This window comes from Rhinopithecus roxellana, chromosome 1, assembly GCF_007565055.1.
Source record: "Rhinopithecus roxellana isolate Shanxi Qingling chromosome 1, ASM756505v1, whole genome shotgun sequence".
Classification (NCBI taxonomy): Eukaryota; Metazoa; Chordata; class Mammalia; order Primates; family Cercopithecidae; genus Rhinopithecus; species Rhinopithecus roxellana.
In genome coordinates this window covers 77,947,360-77,973,673 of record NC_044549.1, presented here as the reverse complement: position 1 = coordinate 77,973,673, position 26,314 = coordinate 77,947,360, and the positions used below count along the sequence as shown (strand labels likewise).

At 38.6% G+C, this 26,314-nt stretch overlaps 1 protein-coding gene across 2 annotated transcripts in view; it reads left to right on the top strand.

The window, feature by feature from the left end:
* Nucleotides 1-26,314, top strand: part of ERC2 (ELKS/RAB6-interacting/CAST family member 2) — a 1,016,559-nt gene that overhangs the window by 391,131 nt on the left and 599,114 nt on the right. For both annotated transcript variants that reach the window (XR_004059350.1, XM_030938245.1), the window contains exon 7: nt 10,567-10,734. Coding sequence is in view for 1 of the 2 variants with exons in the window: in XM_030938245.1 (XP_030794105.1) it covers nt 10,567-10,734 (168 nt within the window). In the remaining variant the exon portion in view is untranslated. The remainder of the gene's footprint in view (nt 1-10,566; nt 10,735-26,314) is intronic.

Genomic DNA, 26,314 nt, shown 5'->3' with positions numbered 1-26,314 from the left:
TGAGGTGGTCAGTTTTTTTTTTAGGTCTAAAGTGGACAAAGCTAGAAATTAAAAAAAAAATAGGAAGGGTCGGGGGGGCCAGTGAGGGTTGAAAAATTACCTATCGGGCAAAATGTTCACTATTTGGGTGATGCATACACTAGAAGCTCCAAACCTCACCATTATATAACAAACCCAGATCTTAAAAAAAGAAAAGAAAAGAAAATACGAAAATACATCATGTATTCATAATATTTCCAGTTTGAATTTAGTATTACAAGGCTTTTATTTAAGTTCTTAGAGTTTATATCTGTAGTACTCCACTCTTATGCTAAAACTTGTATTTATTAAATGGTATTGACATAATACTTATTTGTTCTATCTCCACCACCTCCAACCTTACAACTGTATGTTTCAATAAATCACAAAGCTGACTGTCTTGTTAAAAGGCTATATCCCTAACACTAGAATGTTGCCTGGCACAAGACTGATTCTTCATATTTATTGAATGAATGAAAAAATGATTCTCGTTACTGGTTATAAAAAGGTTACCTATAGACAGGAGAGGAATCTGAAATTAAAATAGCTGCAGAAGTTAAAGAGCAGGAGGATGTAACCAAGCATAGGGTAAGAGATGGGCACACCCTCATCCGTAGAGCCAGTTTTTGATGATGCAGCTGCTGAAGGACATTTTTTTCTGAAAGGCAACTTTTGCTATAATTAGAGATTGACGTGAAAGAGTTTTTGAAAGCAGTGATTATTCTGAGTTCTTCTTTCGTCAAGAATCCAGAAAGATTCATGCTAGCTGAATTACCCAGCCATCAAGGTCATTGACAATTATTCATCAAAAGTTTTCTTTTGTAAAGGTCAATAGCCCCTGATGGTTAGAGAAGGGAAGAAGGCAGGACTCCTGCCCCACCACCTGGCCTCCATGTAGTACATCACAGCTGTACAACTTCCCTGAGCACTCCTTGAAGTTCTAGCTCTCTGTTTTTCTGGAAGCTTCATGCCCATGAAAGCTTCTCTCTAAGTCAGTGTGATGCTATATCTTGTGACAGGGCACAGCCAACTTTGTGTTTGCTGTTGGGCCAAAATCCTCCCTGAACCATTGATATGCAAGGGAGATTGAAATTCTAAGCCTAGATGGGATTCCATTCCAAGGATTGAAGCTTTCGGGCTTACTGGAGTCATAGACCTTCACCGTCCAATATGGTAGCCATGAGCCACACGTGGCTATTGAGCACCTGAAATATGGCTAATCCTCATTGAGATGTGCTAAAAGTGTAAAAAAAAAAAAAAGCTGAATTTTGAAGACAATACAAAAAATGTAAAATATCTCAATATTTTTCATATTGATTACAAGTTGAGTAATAATGTTTTAGCTATGATAGATTAAATTAAATATATTATTAAAATTAATTTCACCTCTTTTTACTTTTTAAATGTGGCTATTAAAAATGTAAAAGTACAGATGTGGCTTGCATCATAATTATTATGGACACACAGTCTTAAATCTTGCTCTTGGAAGAGTGGACATGCCTGTGCAACATTTCTAGCCAATGCACAGATCTCAAATACCATTCACTTCACCAGGGAGAAATCACTCCTCACATCAATTATGTTAATTGACAATTTTCAGTTGTCCGTCAAATATAAAGAATATTGAGGTATTTTTGGTTGCTGACTCTGGAATGTTAGCTTTTAATTAAAGTCTTTCATAGCTAATTAACTAACTCTGAAGGACTTATTCCCAGTTGGGTAATACACCCATCCGTCCACCCACCCACACAACCCTCCACACTGCACACATATCATAGAGTGTATGCTGAAATATTTTTAAGTAAATGTCAAACAATATAAAGCCTCAGTACATGTTAGAGCACAAAACCTTATTTGCTGGTTCTCCACTCTTCCTGAGGGTTGTTGATCAGCAACCTTTATTGCATTCCTGCAGTATATAAATCACTGAATTAGAGGTGGTGGAAAGTAGAATAATAAAGTATAATAACAATAGCAAAAATTTATTGAGTGTTTCTAGGTGCTAGGTACTGCGCTAAGTGCTTTATATGTGTTATTTAATTTAATACTCAAAATAACTCAATGAAGGACTTACTGTTATTATCCCCATTTTCCTTGTAACACCTTAGAAATGTTCATGACATTTGAAAGGCCATTGTTATGAGTTAGTTGAACATATATATTTGCATTGCAGAGGATGTTGCAAAACAGAGTTATCCACTTGAGCCGCTTGTTTATCCAAACTGAAATTCAAGTTGATGAGCTTAAGAGGATCTTTCCTCTTCAGTCTGTCTTTCTCTCTCTTCTTCCCAAGGCTTTGATCTTTAACCCCCGTGTCTACTCCCCCAAGGTTCTACTGCTTCTTCCTCTTAGTGCTGTCTTTGGTCCTCTGTCATTTTCCCCCCTTTTTTGGATTTGGGATGAAAGGAGAAGGGAAGTAGAAGGTCCTATATATAGAAAGAGTGAAAGGAAGTACCATAGCCCTAATTCTTTAGATTAGTGACAATCTCTAAGACAAAAAAACAGTTTTAGTTTTAAGGTGCCTACTTTGCAGCAAAACCATAGTAGTTTATTATAATAATTTCTAAGTTGTTTAACCCATCATACTGTAAGTCCAACCTATTTTAAGGGTTGAGGCCTCAGGGGAGAACCTGTTTCTCACAGTCACTTTGAGGATCCAGACTTAAGGAGGTTCTGCCATCTTGTATCTCCACCATCTGGGAAATGTAGCCTCTAAAGAAGAAAAGGAGTGTGGTGTGGAACAGACAGGAAGTGATGTACCTCACTTCTGCTTACATTTCCTGAAGAAAACACAGGGTTTTATCTTCCCAAAAGTTGCCTGAGAAGTGTGATCTTTCCTGTGTTCAGGAGGAAAGGAGAGTTGGATGTGAGTGAGAACTGGTGGTTACTACCAAGAAGTTTTAGATTTTAGGTTATTTTTAGTGTTTGTGTCTTTGGAGGTTGTGTACATTATTCATACTTCCAACTTTGAAACTGTCTTCCATTTGAATGACTGCAAGCTGAATCAAATTCAAATATACCCTTAACTCAAGTCTACGATTAGGAAAAACCAACAAATGAAGGTTTGAATGTGAAATAAAACTATATTGGGAGCTTTTGTGAGTGTTCCAGTTTCATTTGCTTTTAAAGTTTTTCTTTGTGATAGCCTGTTTATTCAATTCTTGAAGCATTGTCAAGCAAGTAGTATTTAATCTGTGAAAATTTTCAAGTGGCGCCTTTTTCTCCCTCAAGTGCTTTTTTCTCTCAAGTGTTGCCGTAGTCATTTTAAGATTGAAATGAACCATTTGATTTTTAGAAATTATTTATGGCACATCAAGTAGCACTTAGTGTTTTGTCACAACGTTGAAACTGTTTCTGAAGGCGCACATAAAATATGGCAGAAAGGTCGAGTGTCTTATGTATAGAACTTCTAGAAACATACCTCACCATTGGAACTGGTTATAATTCCTGGGTGCTGACATGAAGATTAATAATGCTTAACTCTGATTTTGGCAACGTTTTGCCAATTTCATTGTCATGGTTCTTTTCTTTCAAGTTATTACCTGGAACTGAAGTGATAACAAATGTTTTATGTTTTATACTGCCAGATAAAGGTTACATTTTCATATGTCACATGCTCTTACACACACACACACACACACACACACACACACACAAATGGATCAAAAGGAAATGAGCAATTCTCCTAAAATGGAAGGATTGTCCTAGTTTTAACATTAGATGACTAGTTCCCATGTGGTTAAGTCATATGTAAAAATTGGAAATTCAACCTTCTGGGTCTTTGTACACTGACTATATCATACAGTTCTAATTTTCTTTTGTTTTTCTGGGAAATGATGGTGCTCTTTGCTTTGCCAAGTTTTATTATTGAGTCAACTGCCAAAGTTTAAGAGAGAGAGTCAAGGGCTCTTAAAATTATTTGGTGTTGAGTGAAGAGGCAGAGAAAGGTATTCCATATACCCAAACATTTTAACTTTATTTCTCTACCTGATGTTGGAGTATAATCTAGACTTCGAGCTTTCTGATTCTGTTTTAAATGATGTACTCTGTTGAGTGGAGTCAGAATATTAATGAGGGAAACTTTAATTTCAGTCATTGATAACCAATTTGGAACTAGATATTCTAATTTTTAATAGAATGCATTTTTTCTTGCCTTATCTTCCCTGTATTTAAACTTCGGTGCATCCAAAGGCCTGTGTGCCTGCTTGTGGTTTTGCACCATCTGGAAGTTCATCTTTAACTTTAGAGATGATGTCATACTTGCTTACTGCACACTGGGCTAATGTTGGTTGTGAATTGCCTGTGGTTCATGTCAAAGTTTCATCTTAAAAAAAAAAAAAAAAAAAAGAAGACCCTGAAGCCCATTTCTAGTGCAAAGCTCTAAAGATAGAGTGAAGGTGATTGAAAGGCATGGCCCAAATTCCTTTGAAGTTAAGTACACACTTTCCAATGCATAGAAAATAAACCCCCAGACAGAAGACCTCAGCTGGCACAGGCTCCCTCCTGCCATGTTGAATTTGGGTGTTTGAGTAACGTGCTGATCACAACCATCCTAGCTCTCCATTGTGTTCCTGGAGAAATGCTCTCATGGCTAGGGTTTTTTTTTTAATCTCTTTTGGGCTTGGGAAGATGCGACAGGGCACTGATAGATCACACATAGCGAGAAGGTGCTATAAATGTTAAGCCTTAAAGTCTAGATTATATTCCAACATCAGGTAGAGACATAAAAGTTAAAATGTTTGGGTATATGGAATATTTTCCTCTGCCTCTTCACTCAACACCAAATAATTTTAAGAGCCCTCGACTGTCTCATCATTACAGAGTGTCTTTTTCTAAACTCTCTCCAGCACCACTCGCTACCTCCCATATTGTAATTTATTTATATCACAGTTTGGATATTAGGCATTTCCTTTAGTCCAGATATAGACCATCCAGCTTTGATAGGTAGGATGCAGGGCAAATGGGACCTCAGTCATGGGTTTCTTCTCAGAATCACGACAAGTCCTGGTAAGCCTATGTGCAAATATCTACAATTGATTGTAATCCCTTTATAACCACTGCTATAATCCAGAGTGCTCAGCATGTTCTGCCAATTTTCCAATAATCCACCAAATGCCTATGCTTTGTACATAAACTCAAAATCATATTTTTTCACCAGGTATAATGAAAACCCAAAGAGAAGAGTGGTGTTTTGCCAGGCTGGTAGGTGAAGGTAACTTTAAACAAAGATGGGCCACATGAGAATCTGTGGTCCATCTTTAGTGCATCATCTTTAGTGCACCTGGCATGAATTTTCATTTAGGAAGAGGAAGATCTCCTGGACATGAGTACCGCTCCACCTTCCCAGGCCCTATATCTTTCTGGCTATTATGTGAGAAGGGGCACAGCTATCAGCTATTTGAAGATTCTGCCATTTTCCTCCCCAGTCACAGAATGTCCATCCTCTTTTGTAACGCAGTCAGGGCCATTAGGGCTTGGGGGTTCCACACATCTGTGATCACCCCTTCCCCGACTGGGACCTCCCAGCTTCATTCTTTTCACTGGAACAGAAACTGGAAAAACTCTCACTTCCCTGTCACCTTTGACCTTTAGAAACACAGCTTAGGCACCCCTTTCTTGTCAAGGAGCAAGAAAAGGATCTTCTACTCCAATAATTTTTCTTTCTCTCTAATATCATCCTCCTTCTCTGATACATTCTACTAAAAATGGATTCCTGTCTTTAAAAATCCTAAGATGTCAGGTATGATCTCTTCACACCTCTTGGTTTTATAGATGGAGAAACTGAAGCTGGAAGGTTGGGGGAGGGGAAATGAGAGTTGTCTGTCCGGATTCTCTCAGGCAGATAGAAGCAGAACCAGTCCTAAAAACCTAAGTGTCCTCTTTCTATTGTTCCTATTGGCTTCTTTGTTGTTGTTGTTGTTTTTCTTTTAAATGCCACCTTCTGCTGCCCTAAACTTTTCTTTTTTTCTTTAAAAAATTTTTAAATTTCAGTATCTTTAGGGGTATAGGTAGTTTTTGGTTACATGAGTAAATCGTATAGTGAGGAAGTCTGGGATTTTAGTGTACCCATCACCTGAGTAGTGTACCTTGCACCCAGTAGGTAGTTTTTTATTCCTCATCCTCCTCACACCCTTCCTGCTTCTAAGTCTCCAATGTCCATTATACCACTTCACATGCCTCTGTGTATCCAGAACTTAGTTTCCACTTACAAGTGAGAATACGCAGTACCCAGAACTTAGTTCCCACTTAGAAGTGAGAACATGCAGTATTTGGTTTTCCATTCCTGAGTTACTTCCCTTAGAATGATGGCCTGCAATTCCATCCAGGTTGCTGCAGAAGACATTATTTCATTCTTATCATATATATATCTTATATCTATCATACTTTATCTACTCTTATCTACTCATTCTTTGATAGGCATATAGGATAATTCCATATATTTGCAATTGTGAATTGTGCTGTGATAAACATACACACATAGGTATCTATTTGATGCAATGACTTCTTTCCTTTTGGGTAGATACCCAGTAGTGGGACTGAATAGTAGATTGACTTTTAGTTATTTGAGAAATCTCCATGTTGTTTTCCATAGAGGTTTTACTAATTTACATTCCCACCAGCAGTGTATAAGCATTCCCTCTCCACCACATCCATGCCAACATCTATTGATTTTTGACTTTTTAGTAATAGCCATTCTGGTTGGGATAAGGTGATATTCTCACCGTGGTTTTAATTTGCATTTCCCTGATGATTAGTGATGTTGAGTATTTTTCATATGTTTTGAGTAGCTGTATACCTTCTGTTGATTTCTTATGGCATTCTTGCATGATTTTTGTTTTTGATTTATTTTGTCTTTTTTTTTCTTTCCATTCAAATTTTACTTGCCTATAGGATTAGGAAGCAAAATGTTTGAAAATTTTTATAATGAAATGCAGCAATCCTCTACTTCCCCTGTTCCATTTTTTTTCTTCCCTAAGACAAATTCTTTTAACTCTTCCTGTTCAGTTATTTTGATATCTCTAAATAACATACTTGCTTCTCTACTTCCTGATTGCTGGTATAGCTACTATCTGTTGACTTCCTGCTATGGAGGGTGAAGATTAAGTCCTTCCATCACCCAAATACTTCATCACCTCAATACCTCATCACCCATGGGAATCTTATCCAACCCCCACTTCATTCTCCCAGTTACATTATAAGGTAATTTAGTTCCCAGGTTGGTGTTTTGTTTGTTTTGATCTCTCTCTTTCATGAAAGACATTTCTTGTAAGATATTTGTTAATTCTTAGTTATGTATTCATATATTTTTCAAATTTATTGAAATATAAATTATAACTGTATATCAAAGTATAAATTATTAAAGTGTACAGTTCAATTACTTTTGACAATTTTGTACACCATGTAACTGTTCTGTGCTCTCCCTAATCGATTTAGAGGCAAAAAATACCCTCCTGTCCCTTTATAATCAGCCTTTCCCACCTTCCACCCCAGGCAACCATTGCTCTCATTTCTGTCACCATAGATTATTTTCACCTCTTTTAGAATTTCACAAAAATGGAAACACAGTCATGCCGTAAATCCTCTAGATTCTCTCACTCGGGATGCTTTTGAGATTCACCTATATTATTGTGTGATTCTGCAGGTCACTCCTTTTTATGGATAGTAATATTCCATATAAATATACCACCATTTTATTTATCCATTCATTTACTGATGGACATTTGTGTTGTTTCCTGTGTGATCCATTATGAACAATGCTGCTGTGGGTATCTCTATGAAAATCATTTTGTGGACATGTCTTTTACACTTTCTATATCAGCAGTCCCCAACCTTTTTGGCACCAGGGACCAGTTTTGTGGAAGACAAGTTTTTCCACAGACAAAAAGGTATGGGGTGTGGGGGATGGTTTAGGAATGAAACTGTTTCACCTCAGATTAGACTGTCATAGGAGCGTGAACCCTATTGTGAACTGCACATGTGAGGGACCTAGGTTCATTAGATTCTATAAAAATCTAATGTCACTGCTGATCTGGCAGGAGGCGGAACTCAAGTGGTAATGCTCGACCAACACTCAGCTCCTGCTGTGTGGCCTGGTTTCTAACAGGCCCTGGACCAGAACTGGTCCGAGGGTTGGGGACCCCTGTTCTACATGATCTTATTTAATTTTGATTTGTTGTAGTATACATAGTATATTCCTTTCCCACATTAAGGGAACTGACAAAGAGTTACTTCATACATCCTTTCCCAAAGGGATGAGGACTGATCCTTGAAGAGTTAGTTCCTGGATGGTTCTAACCCTGGCTTTGCATACAATCACATGTTAAGGTGTCTTTAATGATCCAGAAAAAATAAATCATGGTGGTTGTCTTAGTTCATTCAGGCTGCTAGAACAAAGTACCTAGACTGGGTGGCTTATAAACAACAGAAATTTATGTCTTACAGTTGCAGAGGCTGGAAAGTCCAAGATAAGGCACCAGCAGATTTCTTGTCCGATGAGAGATCAATCAATGCTTCATATATGGTGCCATCTTGCTGTATTCTCACATGATGGAAGGAGTGAATGAACTCCTTTGGGCTTCTTTCATATAGGAATTAGTCCCATTCATGAGGCAGTTTACCCTCGTGACCTAATGACCTCCTAAAGGTGCCACCTTTTAATATTATTGTATTGGTGATTTGATTTCAATTTATGAATTTTGAGCAACACATTCAGACCGTAACAGTAGTATCTGCTGAAGTGGCAGCAAAATAATTGTGGCAAACGGTCCTAATCTTTTTTTTTTAATATATCCAATTAAAAAAAGTAAATATTTTGGGAGTAACATATTGAATGTCATTGTTTAGCTGAGAACAAGTCCCTTGGAAATCTCATGGTCCATCATTGTCAATAATTAAGGATAATAATCCTTCAAATAAAGTGTTTGTCACAGTTGCATTTTAAGACTAGATTAGTGCACATTTATAAACACAGTTGCAAATATGGTGTTGTATATCAAAAAAGTACAATTTTAAAATGCTACAGAAAATTAACTCAAGGTGCCGGGCACGGTGGCTCAAGCCTGTAATCCCAGCACTTTGGGAGGCCGAGACGGGCGGATCACGAGGTCAGGAGATCGAGACCATCCTGGCTAACATGGTGAAACCCCGTCTCTACTAAAAATACAAAAAACTAGCCGGGCGACCTGGCGGGCGCCTGTAGTCCCAGCTACTCGGGAGGCTGAGGCAGGAAAATGGCGTGAACCCGGGAGGCGGAGCTTGCAGTGAGCTGAGATCTGGCCACTGCACTCCAGCCTGGGCGACAGAGCGAGACTCCGTCTCAAAAAAAAAAAAAAAAAAAAAAAAAGAAAATTAACTCAAAATGGTATTCTGATGGTCTTCATATTCTTGTTGTTGTCTTGTTGTCTCTCTCTCTTTTTTTTTACTACCCCAGTGACTTGTTTCTATGATCTAGTCTGAGTAGTCTAGAAATAGACCTTTCTTTGCACATGGCCTTCAGAATGTTAAATTAAAAAAAAAATAAAACTTATATTTTCTTTTTTATTAACAACATTTGAAAAGCAGGAATTATAATTTTTTAACATTTTAGAGCTGAGTTACAAAGAGGATTTTTTTTTTTTTTGTATGCTTTGTCTTTTTTTTTCTTTAAAAGTATTTGGAAAGCAGTCTTTCATGAGGCTGGAGAATGGGTGTTTCATTTCTATCTTATTTTCTTCCTCCAGCAGCATGAGTGTCCTCTTGGCAACATGTATTTTTCTAATTTAGGAGTGTTTCTCTACATGTCAGTCTTGTTCCTCCAGATGTCCATGGCGTGGCTCATTATGTTCTCCGTGTTTCAGGACTATGCTGCAAAGCTTGAGCAATATTTTACCCTCCCTGGGCTCTCAGAGAGACATGGGAGTATTGATGTGCTTTGTTTCCCAGCTTAAACAAACATGTTGTTTCCCGTAGTAGGGAAACAAACATGGAAACCTACCACTATTTCATAATGTCTTATTTCATAGAAGTCTTATATATGTATTTTTGAAAGTATCACTATTGAGATGTGCACAAATAGGGCTTTAAGAAGGATGTAGGCTGACCGGGCATGGTGGCTCATGCCTGTAATCCCAGCACTTTGGGAGACCAAGGCGGGTGGATCACAAGGTCAGGAGATTGAGACCATCCTAGCTAACAAGGTGAAACCCCGTCTCTACTAAATATACAAAAAATTAGCCGGGCGTGGTGGCGGGCACCTGTAGTCCCAGTTACTCGGGAAGCTGAAGCAGGAGAATGGCGTGAACCCAGGAGGCAGAATTTGCAATGAGCAGAGATCACACCACTGCACTCCAGCCTGGGCGACACAGCGAGACTCTGTCTCAAAAAAAAAAAAAAAAAAAAAGAAGGATGTAGGCTGTTAAAATGCAGGGCAGTGAGGTTGCCATAAGCAGTGGTTCCATTGTGCCTTGCTCAGTGAACATGCTGCTGCCCTGCCCCCTCCAAGGGCACAAGTGATGGTTATTGATGACCTTTCTGTAAAACCACAACCTTCTGTCTTTTTCCTGATTTCAGGTAGATGCGCTGAGATTACGACTGGAAGAAAAAGAATCTTTCCTCAATAAAAAAACGAAACAGCTGCAGGACCTCACAGAAGAGAAGGGGACACTGGCCGGTGAGATTCGTGACATGAAAGATATGTTAGAAGTGAAGGAAAGAAAGATCAATGTTCTTCAGAAAAAGGTGAGTAGCTGACATAAGCCCTTCAAGTGGGGTATCATCCATGTTTTGTCGTTTTAGAAAAATTTTGAGCACATGGAAAATAAGTAATCTTTTATGAATCTTAGATTAGGAAGTGTAGGCTGATTTTCATACTGGTGTTTCACTTACTGGTAGTTATATCATGTCAATATTAGCATTGCTTGATGAATTTTCTACTTGATTACCTAGAAACTAAATAGTGATGATTATTTTTTATTCACCAGCTTAAACATAGAGAGAATTGTACAAATTTAGATTCAAATCTAAAATAACCAAAGGTCCCAACAGTTAATTTTTTCTTCCTTACTGAGAGTTAGCAATGTATTTGGTGGGTCCTGAATGTATTTTAGTTACATTTGATATTCACATAAACTGTAGTAGATCCTATTCTGTGAAGCCCATACAGATTTTTGGGAGGCAGGAGTAATGTTTTACACCCATTACTTAATTGAAATCAATGGAAAGAATGTATAATAATTTCCAGCCACAGTGATGCAACATAGAAGATGCTCGACCTTGTTAGGGTCATTCCTTCCTTCCTTTAGCAGCTCATTTTCTACCTTATAGGGGACCCTGATTTTGTGATAGCGTCCCGATTTTCTTTTGGAGAATTCCTGTTTGCTACTCTATATAGTTTTAGTGGGACCACTGAGTATCCTGCCTTCTCTTAGTAAAAGGGTTGGTGAGAAGAGACACCAATGACTGCTCTTTTACAAAAAAATAAAGTGTGTTGGGAAGATACAGGGCTGTCAGATGAATAGGCGGCCAGAGTGGAAACTAGGTAGAAATCAGTGGTGGACACCAGGAGCCTCTGGTGTGGATGCTGCCATCCACAGGCATGCTGTCAGGTGCTCTGCTGCAGCTGCAGCAAATGGAACTAACTGGCCCCTGCTCTTGGTGTCACCTGCCATCATTTCTCACCTGGCATGGATCTGCAGCATCCCAGGTGATTTTCTTGCATCCTCCCTCATGTTTCCTACAGCCTATTCTTAACACAGAAACTGGATTAATCCTTGTAATGCATAAAACAGTTCATGTCACTCTCTGATCAAAACTCTCTAGTCACAACCAGTTACATAATTTTGGGGGTCCATTGCATAATGTAAACATGACGCCCCTGTCCCAAAATTGAGAATTTCAGGATGGTAACATCAGAGCATAAACCAAGCATAGGAGCACAGCTGTCTCCACTTCCATTGGCTTCCATTGTCACTCAGAGTAACAGTGGAAGTCCTTGCAAGGGCCCAGGACACCCTGCAGGATTGGGCTATCTCTGGCCAGTCTGGCCTCCTGTCTTACTGCCTTCCCCTTTGCTCAGACTACACCAGAGACTGTGGCCTTCATGTTCTTCTGCAGACACGTGAGGCATACTGTCTTGGTACCTGACATTTACTGTAGCCTTTACGGGGACACTCTCATTCTGAGCCCATGCTGCCCATTGTGGTAGTCACAAGCCACATGTAGAGATTAAGACCTTGACTGAGATGTGCTGCAAGTGTGAACTGCACATCAGATTTGGAAGACTTATGAAAAAAATGGAAGATCTCTCATGAATCATTTTTTACTTTGATTATATGTTGCAATGAAAATATTTTGGACATATCAGGTAAAATAAAATACATTATGAAAATGAATTTCACCTGTTTCTTTTTACTTTTTTAATGTGATTACTAGAAAGCTTAAAATTAACTACGTGACTCACATTATGTTCCTATTGACAGAACTGCTCGAAATAGCCACATGGCTCATGCCTTTGCTTCTTTCAGGTCTCTGTTTAAATAGTGCTTTGTTACAGGCCTTTTTTGTCCATCCTGCATAAAATCGCATGACCACCCACATTCCTACCCTCTGTCTTCTCTCATCCAGTTTTATTTTTTTAAGGAGAACTTTTAACCATCTGACAAACGTGTGTGTGTATATATATATATTTAAAATTTACATAATATGTATTAAATATATAAATAAATATAATATATATTTAAATATACCTAGTTCATTCATATTACTAGAATATAAATTCCAAAAGGGGAGACCTTTCCCCTGTATCTTTAGTACTCAAAAGGTACTGCATGCTTAATAAATATTTGTTGAATGAATGGATAAATGAACTTGCTCCAGAGTTAAAGTCTTGCATAGGAGCATTAGATTGGCCAAGGTTATAGTACATCCTCACCCCCTGCTGCCAGGAGCACTTATTCTTGTGAATTTGATTCAAGGACAGAGCTATGCAAAGATGACAACAATAGTTGGCATTCATTTGTTTCAGTGCAGAGGTTTTGATGAGATTATCAATGCATTCTAATATCTATTAGGATATTTCCCATGCTTTTGACTTTTCATAAGTGAGTTCTCTAATCTTTCTTAAACTCTGAGAGCCAGTTAGTCTCTTCCTGTTCTGTTATGGTCAGCCAGAGCCTAAATGGTACATTTACGTGCAGAATAGTGTGTCACATTTTAAAAACAAAGTTAGATTTAAACCAAATTATAAAGGCTTTACCAAAGAGTTAAAAGTAGAGACACTGCATTTGTTAGAAACTCTCAGGATATTGGCGATTTGATGAATCATATTATTAATTCATTTCTGTAGAGATCTTCATGGACAAGGTCCTGGTCATTGGAGCCTCCTTTTGTAGCACTAGCTAATTGATAACAGAAATTTGGAAGAGAGCTGAGCAGAGATTACTAAGGACCCTTGAATCAAAGGGGCTGTCTAGGGTACATGGGAATAACAGAGAGATGGTTATAGTACCCTCTCTTGGAGCATGTTCTAAGGATTCAAAAGAAGATTTTTGATTTAAAATATCCAGCTGCAAATAATAACAAAGGTTGCATTTATTGAACTTACTTATATTGAACACTGCTGGATACTTTATTTACTCATGTAAATAGTGCTTGTTGTATGCACTGTTTACTTACTCTTGACCACTACCTAGTGAGATGGGCACAATTATTAATCTAAGGAATTGTGGAATATTGAGGCTATGGTAAGCTTGCCCAAGGTCACATAGCCTAGATAAAAGTATTTTTTGTCTTTAGAAATATATAATAAAATAATTATTGTAAATTAAGAGAATAAGCCTAATTTTTTTTATTTCACTTTTTATGATGATGACACCAGGTGTAAGAGTGAATTAAGGAAAAATATCACACTTGTCCATTTTGTCAGAAGTTGAGACTAAGTGCGCTCATTCTTGAGGAATAAATGACAACAGTTTTCTCAGTGAATATTTTGAATGGCACTTACAATGCATAAGTGACAAATGACCACTTTTGCCAATGCAAATATTTTGCAGAATTTTAAACTTTCCTCCACAGCCAGACTCAAAAGCTTGGGAACCAGTTTGGAAGTTCTAGAACAAAATCAGTTGTATATTATTGCTCCTTTTGGCAACATGATTATGATATCACTTGTTTAAGTCATGTAGACAATGGGTTTGGAAATGTTTCATGTTTATTTGGAGAGGTTACTCAGCTTCAGGTTTTTAAACCAGGTTTACCAATACTTTTGGGGAGGAAATAAAACCACTGGCAACGTAGCAAAGCCACAGGAGTTCTATTATACCTGCAATGTGAAAGGGAAATAATCCCTAGAGAAGTGATGCATATGATTTAGAAACTGACTCAAAATGTAGAAATAATACAAAAACGAATGGGCCAATGAAATATTGTCTTTAATTCTGGAGACTCCTTGGAGCTTAGACTACATTCAGCATAAGTGGCTGTTTTAGGGCAGGCTTGGATTGAAATAGCATAAGCTTTGGATTAGGGTGTGTTGGCATGGAAGAATAATAAGCTCATGTCAATGTCAGACGTGCAGTATTACTTAATATTTCTTTCTCATAGACTCTTTTGCAACTCTGTATTGATGCCAGTGGAACTAGGTACGCTCCTTTCCTGGCCACGTTTACCCTGGCAAAGCTAGGCTTGCATTTCATATCTGTCAGCTTTGCTTTCAGAGCTCTGGGTCTCAGAAGTCTTGTGTGCTCCATAAGCCATGTAGACAGGCATGGACACTGATGCTCTAAGTATTTCATCACTTGAAGAAGGAAGTGAGGCTGAATAAACAGAAAACCCTAGGTGGAGGAGCATCTCTGATGAAGCTTTTGTAGGAAGACAGAGATCATCTAGAGTGGATTTTTGGCCCTACCATCATACTTTTGGCTTTACTCTGTAATTCCAAGACATGGAGTTCTCTTAGTAGGGGACAAAAATGCACGTGTATGAAAAGTGTTTAGTGAAATATTCCCGTGGGGCTGTGACACTGAAATCAGAAGAGCGGTACGGTTTCCATGCTGAAGCTGTAATTTTCTGTTCCCATACCTGAATTTAAACTGTAACTGATGAAGTGCTACCTAACTATTGAGTTTTTGTAGGAAATGTCATAAAACCTTGATGACACTGTACATTTGGAAAGCGTATAATGCCCAGGATTTTAGGACATGGTAGCATTATATGAACCCGATCAAATTCAGACTGTTACGCAGTGCATAGATTCTTACAGCATAAACTTGCTACCCACGAATTTTTTTTTAACCCATTAAAATTGGACAAAAATTCTATCTCCATTTTCATTCTAGGCCTTAGTCCCATAAGCAATGTGAATTTATAGAACAGAGGTACTTTATTTATTAGAGGTAGAAAAACAGGTGGTGATCTCTCTGGAGGCCAAGTTCGCTGGCTGCCTACTGAACTTTGTGGATTGCCCTGTGGGTTGGAAAAGGCAGAGAGGGGTGAATGAAGTTGGCTCCTGGGAGTGGTATATATGGACCTTCCCACTTCAGCAGCTTGATTCTACCTATTTGGAAGTATGGTGGTGAAAATTCTGAATGATGATAACCTCAGGGGTAAGGACACTGTGGGATCACTGAGTTTCTTCCGGATTTTTTTTTTTTTTAAAGTAATACCTGAGAAGATAGATATAGAACATAGAGATTTCCATGCTAGTGTAAAATTGAAGTAAAGTGTGGAGGACTTTTTAACTCAATTGAGCTCTTTCTCAATGTTTAAACATCTAGTTGAACTTTTATACTTATTATTGGCAAACCTCCTAATTTTTTGAACATGTGCAAAATCATATTCATTTCACATTTACTGAGTGTTTCCTATGTGTCAGTCAGTCACCACTCTAGGTCCTGGAGGTTCAGGGAGAAATAAGACAATCTCCAGTCCTCAAGAAACTGACAGTCTAGTTGTGGAGACAGACATGCATAATCCTAAATATAAGTGCAGTGGAGAACAACATATGGCACGTTACCAGAAGGAAATCACTTGATGGATGCAAACAGCAGAAGCCACTTCTGGCTACCCTAAGCAAAAGGGAATTTTTTGTAAGAATATCCAGGGTCCCAGTATCTGGTCTGTAGAACCAGACTGTGAATGATAAAGAACCAAGGCAGCCCTGAGAGACCAAGAGAAGGCAAACATCACTGTGATTTCATAACCAGGAGTGTCTGGTCAGCTGTCTTTTCTGTTGACAGCTGCTCTCCCTCACCCTCTTTCCTCTGCCCTCACATTACACTGTCAGTCAAGAGTCAAAGTCCTGGGACAGAGCTCCAAACTTCACACAACTGACTCTCTTTGGCAGGATCTAATCAGATCCTCCCTTTATAAGAGTCAGGGATATGTGACTCCAAGCTTTACACTGGAGCTTTCTGCTCTGTTTTTGTGTCACTTACTCATGGAAGTCTTTGATGACACTGCAGTCTGGGGGAGGTTTTACACTCTTAGAAAACTATGTCTTGGCTCAGTTTGGAATTATGCATCCCTTTGGTGAACATTGGCTTCCCTCTCAGGGCTTGAGTGCCCCAACCATCATCATCAAGATACCTCCAGCTTCTGGCAAAATTCTTGGCATCTGATGCTCCTTGATCAATAAGGATTGAGTGAATAAATGAGCTCGGCAAATTCTCAATGAATGAGAACTTGGGAGAGGAGAAATTGCTTTGAGATCTACTTCTCACCCAAGAATATTGTTAGCTCTGAGGAGAGTCATTTGCCCCAGCAAAATGTCAAACCCACTCTTGTTCCCAGCACGGTATGTTCTGTGTAGGCTGCAAGATGGAGCTATCCCATGAATAATAAAACACAGATGAGGAAATGGTTCTTGCTCTACCCACACCTAACATCTCCAGCCTTGGTTCTATTACCCTAGGAAGGTAAAAAGGGATGGTTTGAGTAAGGGTGTTTTGCCACTCTTCCTTCATTTTCCTTTTTAATAAAAAGAAATGTGACATTTACAGAGAATATCATCTTATTCTGCAAAAAGAATGCTTCCTTCTCTAGTTATCACTTCTAATTTACTGGATTGTTAGGAAGGTGATATTTTATGAGAGTGATGCAATGAAATTTCTGGTTGTATGTGGTCATTTCCAATTATGACCATACAAGTAATTATTTTTATAATAAAATGATTTTATTATATACTATTTGTTGAACCCTTACTGTATACCAGACACTGTGCTAAGTGATTTGCGTCCTTAGGTTATGCATTCTTGTAACAGACCTAATGGCTTATAGGCACTATCATAATCCTGGTTTTTAAAATGAGAGACTGTGGTTTAGAGAGGAACTCATTTAGAGTGACGTGGCAGGAAAGGGATGGAGCTATTCTTAAGCGCTACACTATTCTAGTGTTTTTCCTAGTTTGTGGTCCTGCTTCCCTCATGAGACAAGTGGGATCATTAACTTTTAGGGATTAGCTAAACTACAATTTGAGCAACATACCTGAGGTTGATATATAAGAACACCTCTTTTTAGGACAAAACCAGCAGAGATACAGCCACTAAATAATGTAATAAAAAAAAGTAGGGAATGCATTACATGAATAAAATATAACACCAGGTCTGTATTTAAAAATATGATAAGTTATATGTAGAAAAAAGAAAGATTGTGGTGGCTTTCCATATCTGTTTAATTTTTCTTCCCCCAGAAACTCTTTATGTACCATTCTAAGACTGTTTTGCTGCTTCATTTTTAAAGGATTGACGTGTCTGCTCTGATGGTAGTTTCACTTTCCTTTGGTTGTTGGCTTAAAGGACGACTGAGACCTCAAAAGATGGTTTGAGACATGTAAGCAGCTTTCCCGGACTAGTCAAAGGTGAACTCTTGAGTTGGGAGATCCCTCATTCCTTGCCAAGTCCAGAGAGGAAACGGTCTGGGAAGCTGCTCCACTTTGCAGTGAGCTGTTCATGTAGGTCTGACCTCCTTGGTATAGGCAAGCTCACTTTGCATCTGAAGCTAGGAACTGGCCTGGCATCCCAAGGGTTGGGATCACAACTAGGGTGGCCATGGGTTTAAGGCAGAGGTTCTTAACCAGGGGCTGTAACTGAGGCTTAGAACCTCCCTACTCCCCTGGGAACATTTGCTAATGTCTGCAGATTTTTTTGGTTGCTATAGCTGGGAGGATGCTACAAGCATCTTGTGGGTAGGGTCTATTCCAGGGGTGCTGCTAAATGTCCTAATATGCAGACGACACCTCTGCCCCCAATAAATAATCATCCAGAGAAGCCCTGGTCTACAGGAGTCCTTTCCTTCTTGTGTAAGGATCACTGCTGATCTTGGTTCTCGAGGCCCCCTGCCTTGAGGTAGCATTTCTTAAAACAGTTTTTGCTTAGTGTAACAGACCTTTCTCCCACCTTTCAGTATTATCTCAGTTGAAATGCATAACATTTTTACCTGCATTTTTTCTCTGGCATTATTTTAGGCAACTTACAGAGTTGAATGGCTCGTGTATGTTTGTGTCTGTGCACATGAGTGTGTATGATGTTTGGACTGTTACTATTTCTGTCTAATAATTTTCACATATAGTAATCCATACTTATAAATATGAGTATATATGACACTCTTGAACCCTGAAAATTATTGCAATTATTAAAACTGATCTGACCATTCTTATCATGATATCAACTAATCTGTTAGCGGGGTGCCAGTCAGGTGTAGTACAGGGAACATGTAATAGGAATAAAGCATCTGATTAAGAAGAACAGAGATAGCTCTCCCAGCAGATAACACCCAGTTTAAATTTCTTTGGCTTAATACCAGCATTCCAGTCATTTGAAAAACAGTGACCTTTAAGATGACTTTTTTTCCTGACTGAAAATAAAAACACTTTTATTTTATCAACCTTTTGGGTTGAAAATCTTATTTCTATATTCACATTAAATATATCTTTTCATACATTTGATCTAGTCATTTGGGATAGGGTAAAATTTTCTGTTCAATGTAGATTGAATATAGATTTAACTAATACAGTGCCTAAAAATTTGCAATTAATAAGTATAATCCAGGTTAGTGTTTGTGATTTGCCAACTTTTTTTTGAACAGTGTCTTTCTTGGTCTGGAAAATATAACAAAAATCTGACTTAATGTATTACACAGAAAGTTATTTATATGTATTTTGTGTTGGTAGGGTAGCAGTATGTCACCGGACCTAAGAATAAGCATCTTTGCTCTTGCATCCTTTAATACAGTGCATCTTGACAGCTTTCTTGGAGGTCCTAACAGGGGAGCACAGCTACTCGTATGCCCTTGACTGAAGATTGGTCCTCCTCTATTGGGGATGGTCATACTCTTTGACCAAGCACGTAGCTTTGGGAGGGACGCACATGAAGTGGTGAAGGAGGAAGGGGACACCTGCCTAGCCAGCCAGATCAGCCGAATCAACCCTGGCGATCAATGGGGTGACAGATGTTGCAGCCAGATCGCCCTCACATCCAATGCAGTGTATCTTCATCATGGTGCGAGGGTGATGCCAAGGGTTCTAGTGCTAATTAAATTCCACAGGACAAATAATCACCAAGAGTGCATGGCTGCCACACTTGGCTGGAATTATTTGCCCTAATGTTGGTGAGATGGTTTAGGGAAAAAACATCTTGGTTACTTTAACCAATTGATTGATCCTGTTGGTCAGAAGTCCATTTTGCTCCGATGAAATGATATTCAAAAGTTACTTTGTGTGTGCTTCGTGTCTCTTGGATAGAGATTGTGGCTTCCTTGGTATAACTAAGCTTCTTTGTGAAACAACAAATGCAGTAGCCTCCTCCTTTGTGTACATTGCTTTTCTTCTAAGGGATTTGAAATTATCCTCCTCCTAGAGCTGACATTGATAAAATGTTATTTTCTTAAAAGAGGAACCAAAGCTAGGAAAATTCACACTCTAATGGAACAGTTAAAGAGAGTTAAGGAAGCCTGCCCATTCATTCATGCATTCATTCAGCATCTACAGGCACTGTCTTCACATAGCTCCGTTTTTCTTCCCTTGGGCTCTAGTGTACACAACCCAATATTATTTGATTTTAAAAGACATGTAACTTTGGTTATGCTGATGAAGTCTGGACAGTCTTGAAGACAGAAAGAAATGAGACAACAGTAAACCTGGAAGAGACTTGATCGAGCCTCCTAGTCCAACCTCTTCATTTCTGCACTCAAGATATAGAGTACTTGAGGGATGATGTGACTTATGTAGGATCATGGAGCTAATTAGTGACAGAGGCTGAATCTGATTACACTTTTCCTTTCCTTCTTTCCATGTCCCTATGGCATATGAGGCCTTGGGTACCATTGCCCTACTCTGGCCTGTTTGTTTGCCTGCCCTCCTGCTGTCCAGCCATCCAACAATCCACATTCAGCATCTGTAATGAGCTGGCTGCCTCAAAGGTACTGCAGATACATATACTATTGAAGAAGGTATAATTTCTGCCCATTGGGAGCTCAGACTCATGGAGAAAATTACTAAATAGGCAATTACAGGACTGTGTATGATGTGTGCTATATCAGCCAGGTATACTACACATAGGAGGGGCACCTCACCTAGCCAGGGGAGTGGGATGAACAAGAAGGACTTCCTGGAAAAGATGATAACTAAATTGAGAGATGAGGGACTAGGAGTAGTTGTCCCGTCAAAGCGAGAATAGCATTTGCAAAAGTTTGGCAGGAAGAGGCAGCACAGTGCATTTGGTGGAATTAGAAGTAATTTAATATGTCTGGACCACACTTTCTTGGCCCACTTAGGAAACAGATTTCACATTTGGGAGCTTTTCTATTCTTCACATCTTCTAGCGATCAAATATATTTTATAATTAAAGTTCGAGAGTCATTTTGACTTCTATATTATAAATGTTCTAGTCCCTTGTGAGTTGCAAGTGGCAATAACAATTATCAGTGTTATTTAAAAATGCAGTTCAGGGCCAGATCATGCTGAGAATTGATTCTCATTCAATGAAAAAGCTGATCCCACCCAGGGGAGGCAAATTCTCTTTTAAATAAATATTTGCGTCTGGGTTAAGACCTCATATTCTATACTCGATTTCACTATGATGGATTTTTTTTAAAAAAAAGGTTTGTTTATAATTACCTGCAAAATTCCTTGATGACTTAAAACAAAAATGTCCAGAATGCCCTGACCACAGCTGCTACCCTAACGGGTACAGGCATCTTGACACATCTGTCAATCCAAGCTGCCAGCTATTGCTTATAGTTTTTGAAATGGGATTAGAGGCAGTTGAGCCTTTACGTATTTCAGTCTGCAGATGATTCCATTTTTCTTCCCACATACTCCCAGGCCGTTTGATTTAAATCAACCTTGTTTATGTGGGAAAGAAAATTTTCTGTCTGTCTTTTTTTACTTATCTTTTGTTTGCCAATGGACTCTGCTTTGCTGTGAAGAGTTTTACACATATCTATATTGTCATTTATCATGTTATATTGTAAGGGAAGTCCATGGTTCAAAATGTCTATAATACGTGTTTTAGTTTCCCATAAGAATAAATGTTAAGTAAGGGTAATGTGTTCTTGTGGGGCATGCCGCTTCACAGTTATTGTGGGTAATAGCATCTTTCTACTGTTCTGATACTGCAGTCTCATTGTCAGTATTTTTTCCTTTATACTCACCTGATTATGCTGCAACTTTTGCAGACTAAAATATGTAACTGCTTTAAACAGACTGTTTTCATGGAAGCTGTATTCTAAATTAATGGCACAAACAATTTGGGGGCTTTGTCATAACATTTTTATCATACCTCCTTTTTAGATTGCTGATTTTTGAGAACCAGGAGTAGCACCCACATATAATCAGTCCTTAGATAATACAATTATGGTTTATAAAAGTCATTTGTAACTCTAACAAAAGTACTGTGGTAGGTAGAATTCTAAGATGGACCCCTGAGCTTTCCCACTTCCTTGTTGTGCATGCCTTTAATAATGCCCAGGACTATGAATATGATGGATTTGGAAGTGAATTTTTCCCTAGAACCTCCAGACAAATGCTCTTCTGGCTGACATCTTGATTTCACCCTTGTAATACCCCAGGCAGAGACCCCAGCCACACCTTGCCAGACTTCTGACTTACACAACTGTGAATTAATAAATGGATGTGCTTTTAAGTCATTTGGTGGCATTTTGTCATACAACAATAGAAAACTGATATAAGTACATGTTAAAATAACTTTTCAGAGTTCCCAAACCTCTCACAGAAATTCAAAGGCAAGTAAACAGTAGGAGAGTTCACAGGATACTGACAAGGAATGCTGCTGGTCCACTAAAGTGGCACCGCTAGTGACTAAAGCAGTTTTTAATACCTTGACTGCTCAGCATAGAAATAATGGGATTCTTCCCACACAATAATAGTGGGAGGCCTTAACACCCAACTGTCAATATTAGATCATTGAGACAGAAAATTAACAAGGATATGCAGGGCTCGAACTCAGCTCTAGATCAAGTGGTCCTGATAGACATCTACAGAACTCTCCACCTCAAAACAATAGAACATATATTCTTCTCAGTGCCACATGGCACTTACTCTAAAACCGATCACATAACTGGAAGTAAAACACTCCTCAGCAAATGCAAAAGAACTGAAATCATAACAAACAGTCTCTCAGACCACAGTGCAATCAAATTAGAACTAAAGATTAAGAAACTCACTCAAAACCACCCAACTACATGGAAATTGAACAACCTGCTCCTGAATGACTCCTGGGTAAATAATGAAATTAAGGCAGAAATCAAGAAGTTCTTTGAAACCAATGAGACCAAAGAGATAACGTACCAGAATCTCAGGAATTCAGCTAAAGCAGTGTTAAGAGGGAAATTTATAGCACTAGATAATGCCCACATCAGAAAGCTAGAAAGATGTCAAATTGACAGCCTAACATCAAAACTAAAAGATCTAGAGAAGCAAGAGCAAACAAATCCAAAAGTTAACAGAAGACAGGAAATAACTAAGATCAGAGCAGAACTGATGGAGACAGAGACACAAAAAATCCTTCAAATAAATCAATGAATCCAGGAGCTGGTTTTTTGAATAAATAAATAAATAAATAAAAAAGTAGACTACCAGCTGGACTAATAAAGAAGGAAAAAGAGAAGAATCAAATAGACATAATAAAAAATGATAAAGGGGATATCACACTGACCCCACAGAAATACAAACTACCATCAGAGAGTACTACAAACACCTCTATGCAAATAAGCTATAAAATCTAGATGAAATGGAGAAATTCCTGGACATGTACACCTTCCCAAGACTAAACCAGGAAGAAGTCAAATCCTTGAATAGACCAATAACAAGTTCTGAAATTGAGGCAGTAATAAATAGCCCACCAACCAAAAAAAAAAAGCCCAGAAGCAGATGGATTCACAGCCAAATTCTACCAGGGGTACAAAGAGGAGCTGGTACCATTCCCTCTGAAACTATTCCAAACAATGGAAAAGGAAGAACTTTTCCCTAACTCATTTTATGAGGTCAGCATCATCCTGATACTAAAACCTGGCAGAGACACAACAACAAAAAAAATTGAGGCCAATATCCCTGATGAACATTGATGTGAAAATCCTTAATAATATACTGGCAAACTGAATCCAGCAGCACATTAAAAAGCTTAGCCACCATGATCAAGTTGGCTTCATCCCTGGGATGCAAGGCTGGTTCAACATATGCAAATCAGTAAACATAATTCATCACATAAACAGAACCAATGACAAAAGCCACATGATTATCTCAATAGATGCAGAAAAGGCCTTTGATAAAATTCAACATCCCTTCATGTTAAAAAGTCTCAATAAACTACGTATTCATGGAACATATCTCAAAATAATAAGAGCTATTTATGATAAACCCACAGTCAATATCATACCGAATGGGCAAAAACTGGAAGTATTCATTTTGAAAACCAGCACAAGACAAGGATACCCTCTCTCACCACTCCTATTCAACATAGTATTGGAAGCTCTGACCAGGGCAATCAGGTAAGAGAGAGAAATTATTCAAATAGGAAATGAGGAAATAAAATTGTCTCTGTTTGCAGATGACATGAGCCTATATCTAGAAAATCCCATCGTCTCAGCTCAAAAGCTCCTTAAGTTGATAAGCAACTTCAGCAAAGTCTCAGGATACAAAATCAATGTGCAAAATCACAAGCATTCCTATACACCAATAACAGAAAAACAAAGAGTCATGAATGAACTTCCATTCACGATTGCTACAAAGAGAATAAAATACCTAGGAAACAGCTAAGAAGGGATGTGAAGGACCTCTTCAAGGAGAACTACAAACCACTGCTTGAGGAAATAAGAGAGGACACAAACGAACGGAAAAATATTCCATCCTTGTGAATAGAAAGAATTAATATTGTGAAAAGTAATTTATAGATTCAGCACTATTCCCATCAAACTACCATTGATATTCTTCACGGAATTAGAAAAAAATACTTTAAAATTCATATGGTACCAAAAAAGAGCCCAAGCCCATGTCGCCAAGACAATCCTAAGCAAAAAGAACAAAGCTGGAGGCATCATGCCACCTGACTTCAAACTATACTACAAGGCTATGGTAACCATACAGCTTGCTACAAGTACCAAAACAGACACATAGACCAATGGAACAGAATAGAGGTCTCAGAAATAATACCACACATCTACAACCAACTGATTTTCAACAAACCTGACAAAAACAAGCAATGGGGAAAGATTCCTTATTTATTAAATGGTGCTGGGAAAATTGGCCATATGCAGAAAACTGAAACTGGACCACTTTCTTATACTTTAACAAAAATTAACTCAAGGTGGATTGAAGACATAAATGTAAAACCCCAAACCATGAAAACCCTAGAAGAAAATCTAGGCAGTACCATTCAGGAAATAGGCATGGGTAAAGATTTTATGATGACATCATCAAAAGCATTGCAACAAAAAGCAAAAATTGACAAATAGGATCTAATTAAACTAAAGAGCTTCTGCACAGAAAAAGAAACCATCATCAGACTGAACAGGCAACCTACAGAATGGGAGAAAATTTTTGCAATCCACCCCCTTACAAAGGTCTAATACCCGGAATCTACAAGGAACTTAAACAAATTTACAAGAAAAAAAACAACCCCATCAAAAAGTGGGCAGAGGACATGAACAGACACTTCTCAAAAGAAGACATTTATGTGGCCAACAAACACATGAAGAAAAGCTAAGAAAAGCTCAACATCACTGATCATTAGAGAAATGCCAATCAAAACCACAATGAGATACCATCTCATGCCAGTCAGAATGGCGATTATTAAAAAGTCAAGAAACTACAGAGGCTGGTGAGGCTGTGGATAAATAGGAATGCTTTTACACTGTTGGTGGGAATGTAAATTAGTTCAACCACTGTGGAAGACAGTGTGGTGATTCCTCAAGGATCTAGAACCAGAAATACCATTTGACCCAGCAATCCCATTACTGGGTATATACCCAAAGGAATATAAATCATTCTGTTACAAAGATATGTGCACATGTATGCTCATTGCAGCACTATTCATAATAGCAAAGACATGGAATCAACCCAAATGCCTGTCAATGATAGAATGGATAAAGAAAATGTGGGACATATATACCGTGGGATACCATGCAGCCATAAAAAGAATGAAATCATGTCCTTTGCAGGGACATGGATGAAGCTGGAAGCTATCATCCTCAGCAAACTAATGCAGGAACAGAAAACCAAACCCCACGTGTGCTCACTCTTAAGTGGAAGCTGAACAGTGGGAATACATGGACACAGGGACAGGAACAACACACACCAGGGCCAGTCAGTGGGTGGGTGGGGGGTCACGGGGGAAGAGAGAGCATCAGGAAAAATAGCTAATGCACACTGGGCTTAATGGCTAGGTGATGGATTGATAGGTGCAGCAAACCACTGTGGCACATGTTAACCTATGTAACAAACCTGCACATTCTGCACATGTATCCTGGAACCTAAAATAAAATAAAATTTGTTTTTAAAAAAGAAAGAAGTCCATGTCAGAATATCATGAGGCTGGGCACAGTGGCTGAGGTGGAAGGATCGCTTGAGCCCAGAAGTTTGAGAGCAGCCTGGGGAACAGAGTGAGACCCGTCTCTACACAAAATAAAAAAATTAGCTGAGTATGGTAATGCATGCCTGTAGTTCCACCTGTTTGTGAGGCTGAGGTGGGAGGATTGCTTGAGTCCAGGAGGTCGAGGCTGCAGTGAGCCATGATCATGACACTCGCTGAAGCCCGGACAACAGAGCGAGACCCTGTCTCATAAAATAAAGAAAAAGAAAGAAATTATGGGA